At 41.7% G+C, this 12,971-nt stretch overlaps 1 protein-coding gene across 1 annotated transcript in view; it reads right to left on the bottom strand.

The window, feature by feature from the left end:
- The window catches only part of RYR3 (ryanodine receptor 3), an 869,465-nt gene that overhangs the window by 354,586 nt on the left and 501,908 nt on the right, over positions 1-12,971 (bottom strand). Inside the window, exons 34-36 of the mRNA XM_073552155.1 lie at positions 12,038-12,124; positions 10,370-10,596; positions 2,091-2,895 (exon numbers count right to left, since the gene is read on the bottom strand). Of these exons, the coding sequence (XP_073408256.1) occupies positions 2,091-2,895; positions 10,370-10,596; positions 12,038-12,124 (1,119 nt within the window). The remainder of the gene's footprint in view (positions 1-2,090; positions 2,896-10,369; positions 10,597-12,037; positions 12,125-12,971) is intronic.

Raw genomic sequence — 12,971 nt, 5'->3', positions numbered from 1 at the left:
AACCGGCTTCTTATGACTTCAGCCAGCTCTCAGGCTTTATGTGGGGCGCTCAGACCAGTTGCTCTTTTTGTCTATCCTTTCCTTCCTCGTCACTGTGCACTGTGTACAAGTTCCTCACAACGAGATGTTGGCTACATAAATGTGGTTATGTCCTGAGGACAAGATTGGAGTACCTCGAAATGCGTAGATCCACACCAGGGAATAAGCTAATGTTTTTATTTTATTGATTCACTGCTATGCATTATGGGATATTGACAGCAGTGGAGGAAAGCAGTCCATCTCTTTCTACTATAAAGCTACCAGTAACTGACAGACCTCCTTGTGGGTATGTGTATTGTGGTGGTGGAGAAACCGCTGGGAATTCACCTCTCTGACTAGTCTCCAGTGCAGCTTGTTACCTGGCCGCCTCTCAAAGGACATTTTCTTCTCTGAAATGCCGAAGTATGGCGGAACATACATGGCTGAAATCATACAGTCAGTGTCTAATACATGCTGCCTGTGGATAAAGCAGCATGTCAGTTGTCCGGTTCCCTTTAGCCACACGGGAAAGGTTTGGTTTACTATAAAATGGTTCAATATTTGGACTGTATCAAATTTTAATAGCAATATATGATTGATATAGATAATCGCTAATAGGCTTAAACCTTCAAGGCATTATCCAGGACTATTTTTTTTGTCTTACTATGGGCCTGAAAACTAACAGGTAGGTAGTTGTTAACCACCTGATTATGTTACCCAGTGTCGGATCAGAGTGGTCATCAACAGAGAAGCTTTTCGTCTTCCGGGCTGCTCGGTCGAGTGGGGGTGACTGCCAGCGCAATGCTGATTGACAGCCAACTCCCCACAGTTAGGCAGCAGAGAGATGGCTATCAATCAGCATGACGTCAGCAGTCATGTCCTCATCAATAGAGCAGGGCGGAAGAGAAGCAGCTGCTTTGTCGACATGACATTAGCAGAAGCTGCTCAATCACTGATAAAAGTAGTCTGTGACCGATTTGTGCTGACAGAAATCGGCAGTGGTCTAGTTCTTAGGCCTGTAATAAAAAAAATAATAATTAGCCCGGATAACGCCTTTAAAGGAATGCTTAGTGCAACTAAATCAAATACATGATCACGTAGATAACAGAAATACCAGTTTATGCACTGCCACAAAGCAAAGTGCCACAGAAAACCCATTTAGAAAGTATATGCAATCTGAAGTCTTGTGCTTTATTGGTGACTGATACAGCAAATGAGTGATGTTCCCCAGGTACAAATAAGTATGTAGGAGATTTCACATGTGAAACCCTCATTATATAGCACTGGAAAAGAGCAGTCAATCTGGCGGGTAATGCCTAGGTTAATACACACTTGTCTTGCCTGCCTGATGCACTTCCAGGCTAATTTGCATATTCATTTTAACCAAGTTTTCTCTGTGTTGGCACATTGCTTTGGGCTATAAAGGTGGGCCTATAATTGTATTTCAATATCCTACATAGACATATATTCATCTTATCTGCACTAATTATTCTAAACAGATTACCTTTAAGAATTAACCTTGTATGTAATTATCAGTACCAATCATATTGGAACCAACTATTGGAAGTTGATTACAGTCTATTGGGACCAGTAAAACATGGAATGTGTCATGTGTTTCCGAACTAGAGCAAATCAAACCTCAACTATTGAATTTAACTCTTGGTTCTAACCATGGTATATTGTTCCTGTTTTTAGAGAAACAAAAAACTTTGTCACATTTCCAGGCAAAATGTTGTATTCAGTTTGATTAAATTAAACTTTCTGACAGATTAGCTTTAAAGACTTCTATCACTTGCAAGTGAACTGAAAATATTTCAGATAAATAATAATATTTTATGTAGAAATATGTTTAAAACATGAATTTTAGGAGGATAAAAGGAATTAAACTGCATGACAATGGCCAAAACATATTAACACACAGCAAAAAGTGCTCATAAAAGTAGAGGCAGAAACGTTGATAAAAGTGAGAATAAGACCCTGCGTATAAAATGTAATTCATCATTCCATATACAATAAGGGAGTAGTTCACTGGATGTTTGTTTCATAAAACCAACCTTATGGAAATTGGTTACCTGAAGTTTGACAGATTCTGGTAGTCGAGTCTGCAGAAGACCTTTCACAGGAGACTTGGCTTCCTTTGTTGCCTTCTCTCCAGCTTCCACATCTTTTTCCTCGTCTTGTGCCACTTCTTCCTTCTCACAGTTCTCTTCTGCGTCGTCTTCTTTATGGTCACCAAAAACATTTGGATCAATAAGTAGCAGAATTTGGCGGACATCCTCGTCCTCAAAAACCCCCATTATGAGAAGAGTGGCAATGAGCTTTAGCACTGGCACAAACTGGAATTCCACTTTGCCTCCCACAGGATCTCTGATATGGTCTCCACTACTTTGTACTGCCTCTGTTAGCATGCTGATAGCTTTAGATTTAAGGATGTCAATAGGAATCTCTGGGCCATTTTGTTGCCTGTCTTCCCCAGTCAATACAAAGCAAGGTATAGTGAAATGAAGATCGGATTTCAGGCAGGTACTACGACCTACCCCAGGTAAGCCATGTCTTTTCGATTCATCGGGGAACAATCTGATTTGCCTGGTCTCATCCGTTATTGGAATAATAAACTCATTGTTCATCATTAGTTTTCCCTCCTTTGCAGACTCCAGGTAGATGCTGATGAGGAGGTTATAAAAACCAGATCTCAAGAGACCAGGCAGGTATTGGTTATCAATGGTATATAGAAGTTGGGACTGATCCACATGGCTGCATAAGGCATGGGCAACACGATTGTTACCCAGAGCACAAACAGCACCATACAACTTCAGGGTGTGATAGTGAAATTTCATCAAGTCTTCCTGCTCAGAAAGCTCTAAAATGTCAATACATCTGATAAAAGGAAGAAAAAATACAAAACAATTTACAAAAAGATATGCATATATTAGAAAATCATAGAATATTTGCTTTATTCATTGCATGTATGCAATTTCATGATTATTGATGTATAACCAATAGCTAGTCATGTTTTTACATTCCAATTAAAAAGAAAAAAACATTTCACAACTTTGTCAGCAAATACCTTACTAATGTTATGTAAATCAGTGGGTGACTAGTTGTGGGAACATTGATTTACCAGGACTTATCCTCAATCTTATCCCTGTGGGTGTGAGTGACATGATTTGTAAGAGAGATAGAATCATAGATGTTGCTACCGGCCCTATGCAAATCTCGTGCATAGGCGAAACATTCTGTTTCCCTGGGAATATGCACTAAAGTTGCGTATAAGCTTCTCTGATTCATCGGTGCACTGCATATGACCAGGAAGGCGGTAGTGAAGCAGATCCCAGCCAGCCGCGAAACTTGCAAAGTGCCAGTGGTGATGTCACTCTTACAAATTTTGTCACACATACCCAGAGAGACATGCTTAAGAGGTAGGATTAGTTGATTAGAAATCAACACCCACCAACTAGTCACCCACTGATTTATACAACGTGAGCGCAGGGCTCAAAGTTACATCTACATTTATGCACCAATCACTAAGCAGCAACATAGGCTTGTTAGAATGCAGGTAAAGGGTTCAATACAGACATAAGAAAGGTATAGGAGGAAAGGGCAGCTTAGAGGTTCCCTTTAAGCCAAAAGAAAAGGTAATGAGAGATACAAGCGTTCCTCTCCAAAAAATTCTTGCAAGACAACATCTTGAATACTGGATTCCATTTTGGACTGCATATTGAAATAAAAAAAGATATCGGCCAGCAGCAGAAGATTTAACGGTGGATAGATACTAGATTATTCTATGGGATGGGAGATCTCTCTTGAAATGAGAGGCTGGCAAAATAATTATTGTTCAGCATGGACAAAGAAGTCTTAGGAAGTTATCTAATTTCTAAAATGTAGAAATGTATGTGAAGAAATTATGAAGAACTGACCAATGCTTTATATTTTCCAAGGACCTTACAGAGGACACCCTTTGTATGTGGTGAAAGTTAGATTTAGACATCAATATAGAAAAGGGTTCTTTACAGTTAAAGTAGTCAAATTATGAAATGGCCCACCACAAGAGGTAGCAATGTCTGCTACTATATCAGCACTTAAAAAGGGTTAGATACTAGTAAAATGTCATTTAGGGTTAAAATTAATCTAGCAATCAACATTTTATTGAAAAATGTGAAGATGCATGCATTTTTTTCAAACCTAAAAAACAAAGGTTGTTTTTCTTACTGTAATTCTATTCAAAAATACTCTAAAGGGGTCAAATTATAGCTTGGCTTTGAATTGGGTAGCTCTCCATAGTCCTGAAAATGTTATAGGGAATAAAGCCTTTGGTCTAATGCTTATCTGAGCCTATGATCCAAAAGTCTAGAACAAGGCAAACACATTGACATTGATCACATTACAAGGGTCTAGAAATATATTATCTGACTCAATCAATGATATGTTCCACGCTGTACAAATGAAATGGAAAAACGTGAGAATGGGTATAAAAAGATTGTGTGAAAAACCACATTATTATTACATTTTAATGTGAATCTGTTAGGCCAAACTGACAGTTTAAACTGACGCCATGGCCATGTAGGGGAGTATCCCCTATAAAAATCTCTAGTGTGTAAACCACTGCAGAGGTTTTATTCAAATATGCTAATTGCTGGGCTCTGCGCATCTATGGTATGCCTAAATGGCTCAACGCACTGTTCCACCCACTCATTTTTAATTCTCCGCCTCCCTCATTTGTGACAGATAGCGCTGTATTGACTGAGAATTACCTCAGACAATACATGCTTCAGGCAAGACAATGAGGCGAGATTATGCAAAACCAATTGATAAAACTGAGCCACACCAATGGTGCACCAAGAACTTGAATTAGCATACCCAATTAAACTTTGAAGCCAGTGATAAGTACACTAATGTAATTTTTATAGGGGCTCTATCTGCTACAAGGCTTAGTGTTTCCCTCTCTCTGGTAGGCATAAGGCCTTAGGTAGCACACAGGCAATTCAGTTCAAAACATGTGCAGTTTTTATTGCTTTCTACAGGTTTGCACAGAAACAAAACAAACACAAACATAAATCCCTAGAATTGTCCAGGTGCTGACTAAACAGAACAGCCACTGGCTACTCATACATTGCTGAGCTAGCCCTAGCTCAGTCACACAAAATAGCTATTCTTCATAGCAACCACTGATACTTGAAGTTCTCTACACACGGCACGTGCATTTAAAGGGAATCTTTCACCCTTTTTTTGGACTATGAGCTGCCGTCATCGACATCAGGGACTTATTTACAGCATTCTGTAGATAAGCCCCCGATGTAACCTGAAAGATAAGAAAAATGAGTTAGATTATACTCACCCCGGTGTCCGGTCCGATGGGTGTCGTGGTCCGGTCCAGCGCCTCCCATCTTCATACGATGCCATCCTCTTCTTTCCTTCCTGTCGTGGCTCTGGCACAGGCGCACTGCTCTGCGCTGTTGAGGGCAGAGCAGAGTCCTGCAGTGCGCAGGTGCCGGGAGAGGTCCGGCGCCTGCGCACTGCAGTATTCTGCTCTGCCCTCAACAGGGAAGAGCAGTGCACCTGCGCCGGAGTAATGACAGGAAGGGAAGAAGAGGACGGCATCATATGAAGATGGGAGACACCGGATCGCAACACCCATCGGACCAAGAACGGACCGCCCCCCGAGTATAATATAACTCATTTTTCTTCTCTTTCAGGTTACATCAGAGGCTTATCTACAGTATTACAGAATTCAATTCTCTCCTCCGCCCCCCAGCACCTCCTCCCTCTCCACTCATCTCAGCTGAAGACTTTGCCTCATTTTCCAAGGAGAAGATTGATAACATCACAGACAGTTTTAGTCAACAACCCTCAGTGCCCTTCCTCCTACCTGCCCTGCCCTCCTCCCCAAAACCAACTTCTCCACCATTACAGAAGATCGACTCTCCACTCTACTCTCAAGATCACATCTTACTACCTGTGCACTTGACCCGATCCCATCCCACTTCATCCCAAACCTCACCACAGTCTTCATCCCAACCCTAACCCATCTCTTCAACCTATCACTAACAACTGGTGTTTTCCCCTCAAGCTTTAAACATGCCTCAATCACATCTATCCTCAAAAAGCCCTTTCTTGACCCATCCTCTGTATCTAGCTATCGCCCTATATCACTTCTCCCCTATGCCTCAAAATTACTGGAACAACACGTCCATCTTGAACTATCCTCTCACCTCTCTTCTTGCTCCATCCTTGACCACTTGCAATCTGGCTTCCGGCCACACCACTCCACTGAAACTGCCCTAACTAAGGTCACCAATGACCTACTAACCACCAAGGCCAAGCGACACTACTCCGTCCTCCTCCTCCTGGACCTGTCCTCTGCCTTTGACACAGTGGACCATTCCCTATTATTACAGACCCTCTCATCTCTTGGTATCACAGACATGGCCCTATCTTGGATTGCGTCATACCCAGCAGACCGGACATTCAGCGTCTCCCATTCGCACACCACCTCCTCACCGCGCCCCCTATCTGTCGGAGTCCCGCAAGGTTCAGTCCTAGGGCCCCTGCTCTTCTCCGTTTACACCTTCGGCCTCGGACAGCCCATAGAATCTCATGGCTTTCAGTATCATCTCTATGCTGATGACACACAGATCTACATCTCTGGACCAGATATCACCTCCCTACTAAACAGAATCCCTCAATGTCTGTCTGCCATTTTATCCTTCTTCTCCGCTAGATTTCTAAAACTTAATATGGACAAAACAGAATTAATCATCTTTCGCCCATCTCACGTGACCCCCCCAACAGACCTATCCATTAAAGCAAACGGCTGCCCACTCTCTCCAGTCCCACAAGCTTGCTGCCTTGGGGTTATCCTTGATACTGATCTCTCTTTCAAACCACATATCCAAGCCCTTTCCGCTTCCTGCCGACTTCAACTCAAAAATATTTCATGGATCCGTACATTCTTCAACCAAGAATCTGCGAAAACCCTAGTCCATGCCCTCATCATCTCCCGCCTTGACTACTGCAACCTCCTGCTCTGTGGCCTCCCCTCTAACACTCTTGAACCCCTCCAATCTATTCTTAACTCTGCTGCCTGACTAATCCACCTGTCCCCCCGCTATTCCCCGGCCTCTCCCCTCTGTCAATCCCTGCACTGGCTCCCCATTACCCAGTTACTCCAGTTCAAAACCCTAACCATGACATGCAAAGCCATCCACAACCTGAGTCCTCCGTACATCTGTGACCTAGTCTCCCGGTACTTACCTGCACGAAACCTCCGATCCTCACAAGATCTCCTTCTGTACTCCCCTCTTATCTCCTCTTCCCACAATCGCATACAAGATTTCTCCCGCGCATCCCCTCTACTCTGGAACTCTCTACCACAACATATCAGACTCTCACCTACCATGGAAACCTTCAAAAAGAACTTGAAGACCTACCTCTTCCGACAAGCCTACAACTTGCAGTAACCACCGATCCACCAAACCGCTGCACGACCAGCTCTACCCTCACCTACTGTATCCTCACCCATCCCGTTGTAGATTGTGAGCCCTCGCAGGCAGTGTCCTCTCTCATCCTGTACCAGTCGTGACTTGTATTGTTTAAGATTACTGTACTTGTATGTATTATGTATACCCCTCCTCACATGTAAAACGCCATGGAATAAATGGCGCTATAATAATAAATAATAATAATGATAATAAAATGCTGTCGATAAGCCCCTGATGTCGATGCCGGCAGCTCATAGTCCAAAAAAAGGGTGACAGATTCCCTTTAAGCATGATAACATATGTCACTGCGGGCTCACCCAAACAGATTAGAGTTCATTCTCTTGGAGAAGACTTCATAAACAGAAGAGGTATGATCCTACCAGTCTTGGTATTCCATTCAACCTGAGCTCCAGAAGCTTCCAACGCTAAACAGAAATGTTCAACTCCATGCACAATTCACACTTAACAGGCTACAGCTTCCAAGTGGTTCTCATCAGCTCTCACAAACAGACTGCTTAGTGCAATCTCCATTCAGAGAGATACCTCAGCATCTCTCTCTCAGCTACAGCTCATATTTTGGCTGGCCACTCACCAACAGCATACTCAACTCTGCTCAACATCCAACAGACTGCCACTCCCTCAGGAGGCTGCCACTCCCTCAGGAGGCTGCCTGTTATGAAAGGGTCACCGAGGAGGATAGCAGGCCCAGGGTAAGCCAAAGAAAGCAGAGAGGTTGGAAACTAAGCGGATTGCAGACCCCTGATCCTATCCGCACAACTAGCAGTAGCGGTGGAGCGTACCTACGATGATCCTAGACGCCTCGGCACAGTCGGAGAGCTAACTAAGCCTAAAGCAAGAAAGGGGAAATCTAAACTGCCCCGGAGCAGACCCCAAAGGAATAGATAGCCCCCCAAACATATATTGTCAGTGAGACAAGATGAAAACACAAACGCAGGCAGGAAAATAGACTGAGCAAATGATGGGGCCCACACTGATTAGACAGGACAGGAAAGGAAAGACACTGTCTGCGATCACGCTAAAAACCTTGCAAAAAGTCCAAAACGTCTGATGTGCAAAAAACACTGAAGTCACACGACTTCGCCCCCACTATATCAGCACTCTGGTATATTCTGAAAGCAAAGCAAAATGAGACCAATATAACAGGGGACAAAACAAACTGGCACAAGCAGTAACATATGGGCGATGATTCAGCACAGCCCCAGCCGGAGCTCGCTGACCCGCACAAAGCAGAGATAGACAAAACCAGATCAAATGCAAATAGAATAAATGAACCACTTAGCTGAACCATGCAGGGACAGAACAGGAGACATCAGACCTCAGAAGGCACAGGAAGAAAATCACCAGCAGGGATAGAGGGAGTCAGCTGTCTTAAATCCCAATCTGAAACCCCAGATCTCCAATCGTCATCCTCATTATCAGGTGGCCAGCCTCTGTCAATCAGATCAGCTCCACTACCTCCAGTAACCACCAGAGGGAGCCCAGAAAGAGAACTTGCAACCCCTCTGTCAATCTGACCAGCTCCACTACCTTCAGTAATAATAACCAGAGGGAGGCCAGAAAGAGAATTCACAACAGCTGCCACTCCATGAAGCTACATCCTGCTCCTTAGCAAAACCCTACAAGGGAATTTAATCAAGACCCCGTAGAGCTGGGATTTAAACCTGTCCTTCACAGATATGCTATAAAGGCTATGTGCTAAGTTTATACTGTCAGTTTGAGCCAATGGACTCTCTTTTTATAGCCACAAACAGAGGAAAAACAGGCAATACAGCCAAAATATTATAGCAGTTATAGTACTTTATTATACGATAGCACAGAAATTGATAATGGTTGTAAAAATTAACAAAAATAACAAAATAAGGTGAAAAAAGGGGAGGAGAGTTAATTACAATATATGTATAAATAAAATAAAAAATACAAGAGAGATGCTCAGGGAATGGAGAGTATAGTTAAAAAATCATTATGGCAACAAAATAGCATATATAAAGTGCTAGTGAATATTAATATCACTAAAATAAGCAAATAAAGTCACAGAAAATGGTATTTCTGAGAAATAGATATTAATTCATATAATATGACAAGAGAAGCTACTAAAGATACCGCTGGCTGGAATTTGCACATGCAAAGTTATAACGGTAGGTAGAAGATATTGAAGAAGCACAATACCTGTTGTTACAGTATTATTAATTTAAAAAATGCCAGCGCCTCCATAAAGACTCAATAACCATAATTGTTGCTAGTCAATATTCCTAGATGCATTATTAAGACGATAGGTGAGAGAAATTCAGAGTATAATACCTGTGCTCATAGTAACATAAGGGACACCAATATCTCCCCTGTCCTAGATAGAAGCTCAACGCGCATTACATTAATGTGAACTATACAATCATGCAAAACATGAAAAATAGTTACCAATAAAGTAGTTAATAAAAGTAAATAAAAAAAACACAAAAAATAAAGTGTAAAACGACATAATGTAGTATAAGAGAGATATATAATGATCTAATCTCAGTATATTAAGCTTAAAGATCATGAGGTTGTCTAAATTAAAATATGGTACATGATGTAAAAGAAGATAGTTACATTTGGATTTAATAATCATATAAATTGCTCCTGATCATATATAATACACATGTGGCATGAATTATAATTTTTCCAACCATTATAAGTTTTACGTATTATTTTGGCTATATCTCCTGTTTGGTTCTAAATATCCCCTTAGGAGATGTTTTCTATTATATGTAGAGAATTTCTTTGGTGTTCCTTTTTTATAGCACTCTGCTCTGTTTTATATTTCCAGAAACATCATTTTTTAGATTGGTATGTTACAAAGTGGTATTGATATTAATTACCTGTTCTCCTCAGGTATATGCAGTGCCATCATCTGCAATGGTTCCAAACACTGCACCACCCAGCCATGACGCTCGCTCACACGTTCTGTTTCCACCTTGAGGAAAATATTTGGCATACGGCTCCAGAGAACAGGTGTGATAGTCTGTACATCCAAACGAGGTGGACATTGTGGCACAGGATTTTTCTCTTCGCTCTTAAATATTGCAGCTGAAAGGGGCATTGTGTTCTGTAGAGCCCAACATATTCAAAATGGGTATTATTAACATAGATGAAAACAAAAACTAGGAAAAAATAATATCAAATATTGTGTGTCTAACAATAGAGATATCTTTACATGCCACAGTATACACCTAGCTGCTGGCAAAGTAGTTTTAGTTAAGGAGGTGGTGCAAAACTAATAATGATTTAAATGCCTATTTAGTCTAACAATCTAATCTCTTTTCTAATACACATCAATTAAAAAAGTCCCTACTGTTTCCTCTCTATGCTACCTAACTATTTATTTATGATTTTTTACCAACTTCCTGCTTGATGACCTTTCGCTTGAGAATCCCCGCTGCATGCTGGGATACTCAAACAAGACATAATCGGGGACAGGGGCTGCGGTCAGTGCCTATGTCTCCACCTTCAAACAAAGTGTCCGTTTCAAGAGCTGGGATAGTCCTTGCGCCAGTTGTCAATTTGAAAATATGCTCATTATGAGCTTTCTTGTCACTGTGCAATATTCTTCTCAATGCACAGTAACTGTGCTCCCTCACTGGCTAATAAGAAATGATGAGTTAGCATGAGAGTGCTCTCTTGCTGGCTTGTCGCTTCTCAGAGCCAATGAGGGAGCGCACTGTCACTGTGCATTGAAAGTAATAGCACACAGTGAGAATGGAGCTCATACTGATGACATCTCGCTTGACTATCCCAGCATACACTAGGGATTCTCAAAGATCAGGGATGTAATAGCCAATTGGACTAGTACAGTCTTTTTTTCCAAGCTTATTTTAATGAAGTGGCTGTTATACATGTGTGATGCTGCTCTATAGTCTATTGGTCTGTTAAAGAAAGCCAAATGTAGTACTCGCTTACTCAGGTCTGGACACAGACAGGAGAAGGTCCCTGTGCAAAAACAACTTATTGGCCCTTTGCAATCTAGTATCTCATCATAATGCACAATTCTACCTACTTTGTAGGTAGAAGTGACCCCCACTTTACCTAGGCGCCTGTACAGTTTCACTGGTTGCATTAATGGTAACAGGTTGCACCCTGCTCTTATGTCCTAAAGATCCATAGAGAATGAATGGAGTTAGAATGCACATCCACTGCTTCATTCCAAGGATAGGGAGCAGGTAACATTTTGGCATTTTTTTGTGGGGTCTTGGGTGTAGTCTTCCACCGATCTAGCACTCATTACCTTTCCAGCAGGTAGGTAGCAATTTGTTGTAATTAGATTAGCCCGTTTAGTGCCTTATATCTAAAGGGGTTATCCAATTTCAATTGACCCCTTCTACCTGAGACATTGTGGCACTGGATTATGAAACTGCTGATTTTTCAAGGGAAATATGCTCCAGCAATATAAGTAGTTGTTCGCAAAATAATGAAGTTGTTCATACTAATGTGATACAGAATAAACACTGCTCCATGGCAGGTGAAAGGTTAATGCAAACAGAAAACAATACCTTTAATTTCCCAAGTTCAAACTGAAAGAGATTAGTGCTAGTCGGCTGCAGAAAAACAGCTGGGAACAGCTTGGTGTTTGGTTCAACCTAATAAGGGAAAATGGATTTAGTTCAGTAAAAACCATCATCTAACACAACCTAGTAATTCCCTCTAAGTGAAGCATTATACAAACACAACAGGAGCGCTCAGATTATTCAAGCTGGAAGCCATAATATCTGTTGTGTGGTAGTAATTTGTCAATAATGTCTGCTCAATTGCCATAACAGAGTTTAGAAATATGACAACTTACAACTACCAACGACGAAAAGTCTTAAATATGAATGGCTAAATTGTTACACATGTTCAGGGGTAGTGTGGAATCCAGATACAGCTGTGCTAAAACGTTTACATACCCCGGCAGAATTGTTGCTTTCTCTGCCTTTTTTCAGAGAAAATGAATGATAACACCAAAACTTTTTCTCCACTCATGGTTAGTGGTTGGTTGAAGCCATTTATTTTCAAACTACTGTGTTTTCTCGTTTTAAATCATAACGACAACCCAAAACATCCAAATGACCATGATCAAAAATTCACATACCCCTGTGATTTTGGCCTGATAACATGCACAGAAGTTGACACAAATGGGTTTGAATGGCTACTAAAGGTAACATCCTCACCTGTGACCTGTTTGCTTGTAATCAGTGTGTGTGCATAAAAGCTGAGTTTCTGGGATCCAGGCAGACTCTTGCATCTTTCATCCAGCCACAGAATAGCAGCAACCGCACACAAAAAAAAGTCTAATTTCCCATATAGTTTCTCTCTCGTCTGATGTGATGGCACATCAGAGGAGAGAGAAATGGGGTCCCCCGAGACCCCCCAGTGCCTCTGGTGTTCCTGGACCCTCGTAAATCTCCTGGTGATGTAACCCAGCTGGGGAAAATAACGGGGGCATGC

This window comes from Dendrobates tinctorius, unplaced genomic scaffold, assembly GCF_039654945.1.
Source record: "Dendrobates tinctorius isolate UK_male_01 unplaced genomic scaffold, ASM3965494v1 ptg000186l, whole genome shotgun sequence".
Taxonomy (NCBI): Eukaryota; Metazoa; Chordata; class Amphibia; order Anura; family Dendrobatidae; genus Dendrobates; species Dendrobates tinctorius.
Note: the sequence above shows the minus strand (reverse complement) of the source record. Positions and strands in the feature narration are given on the sequence as shown.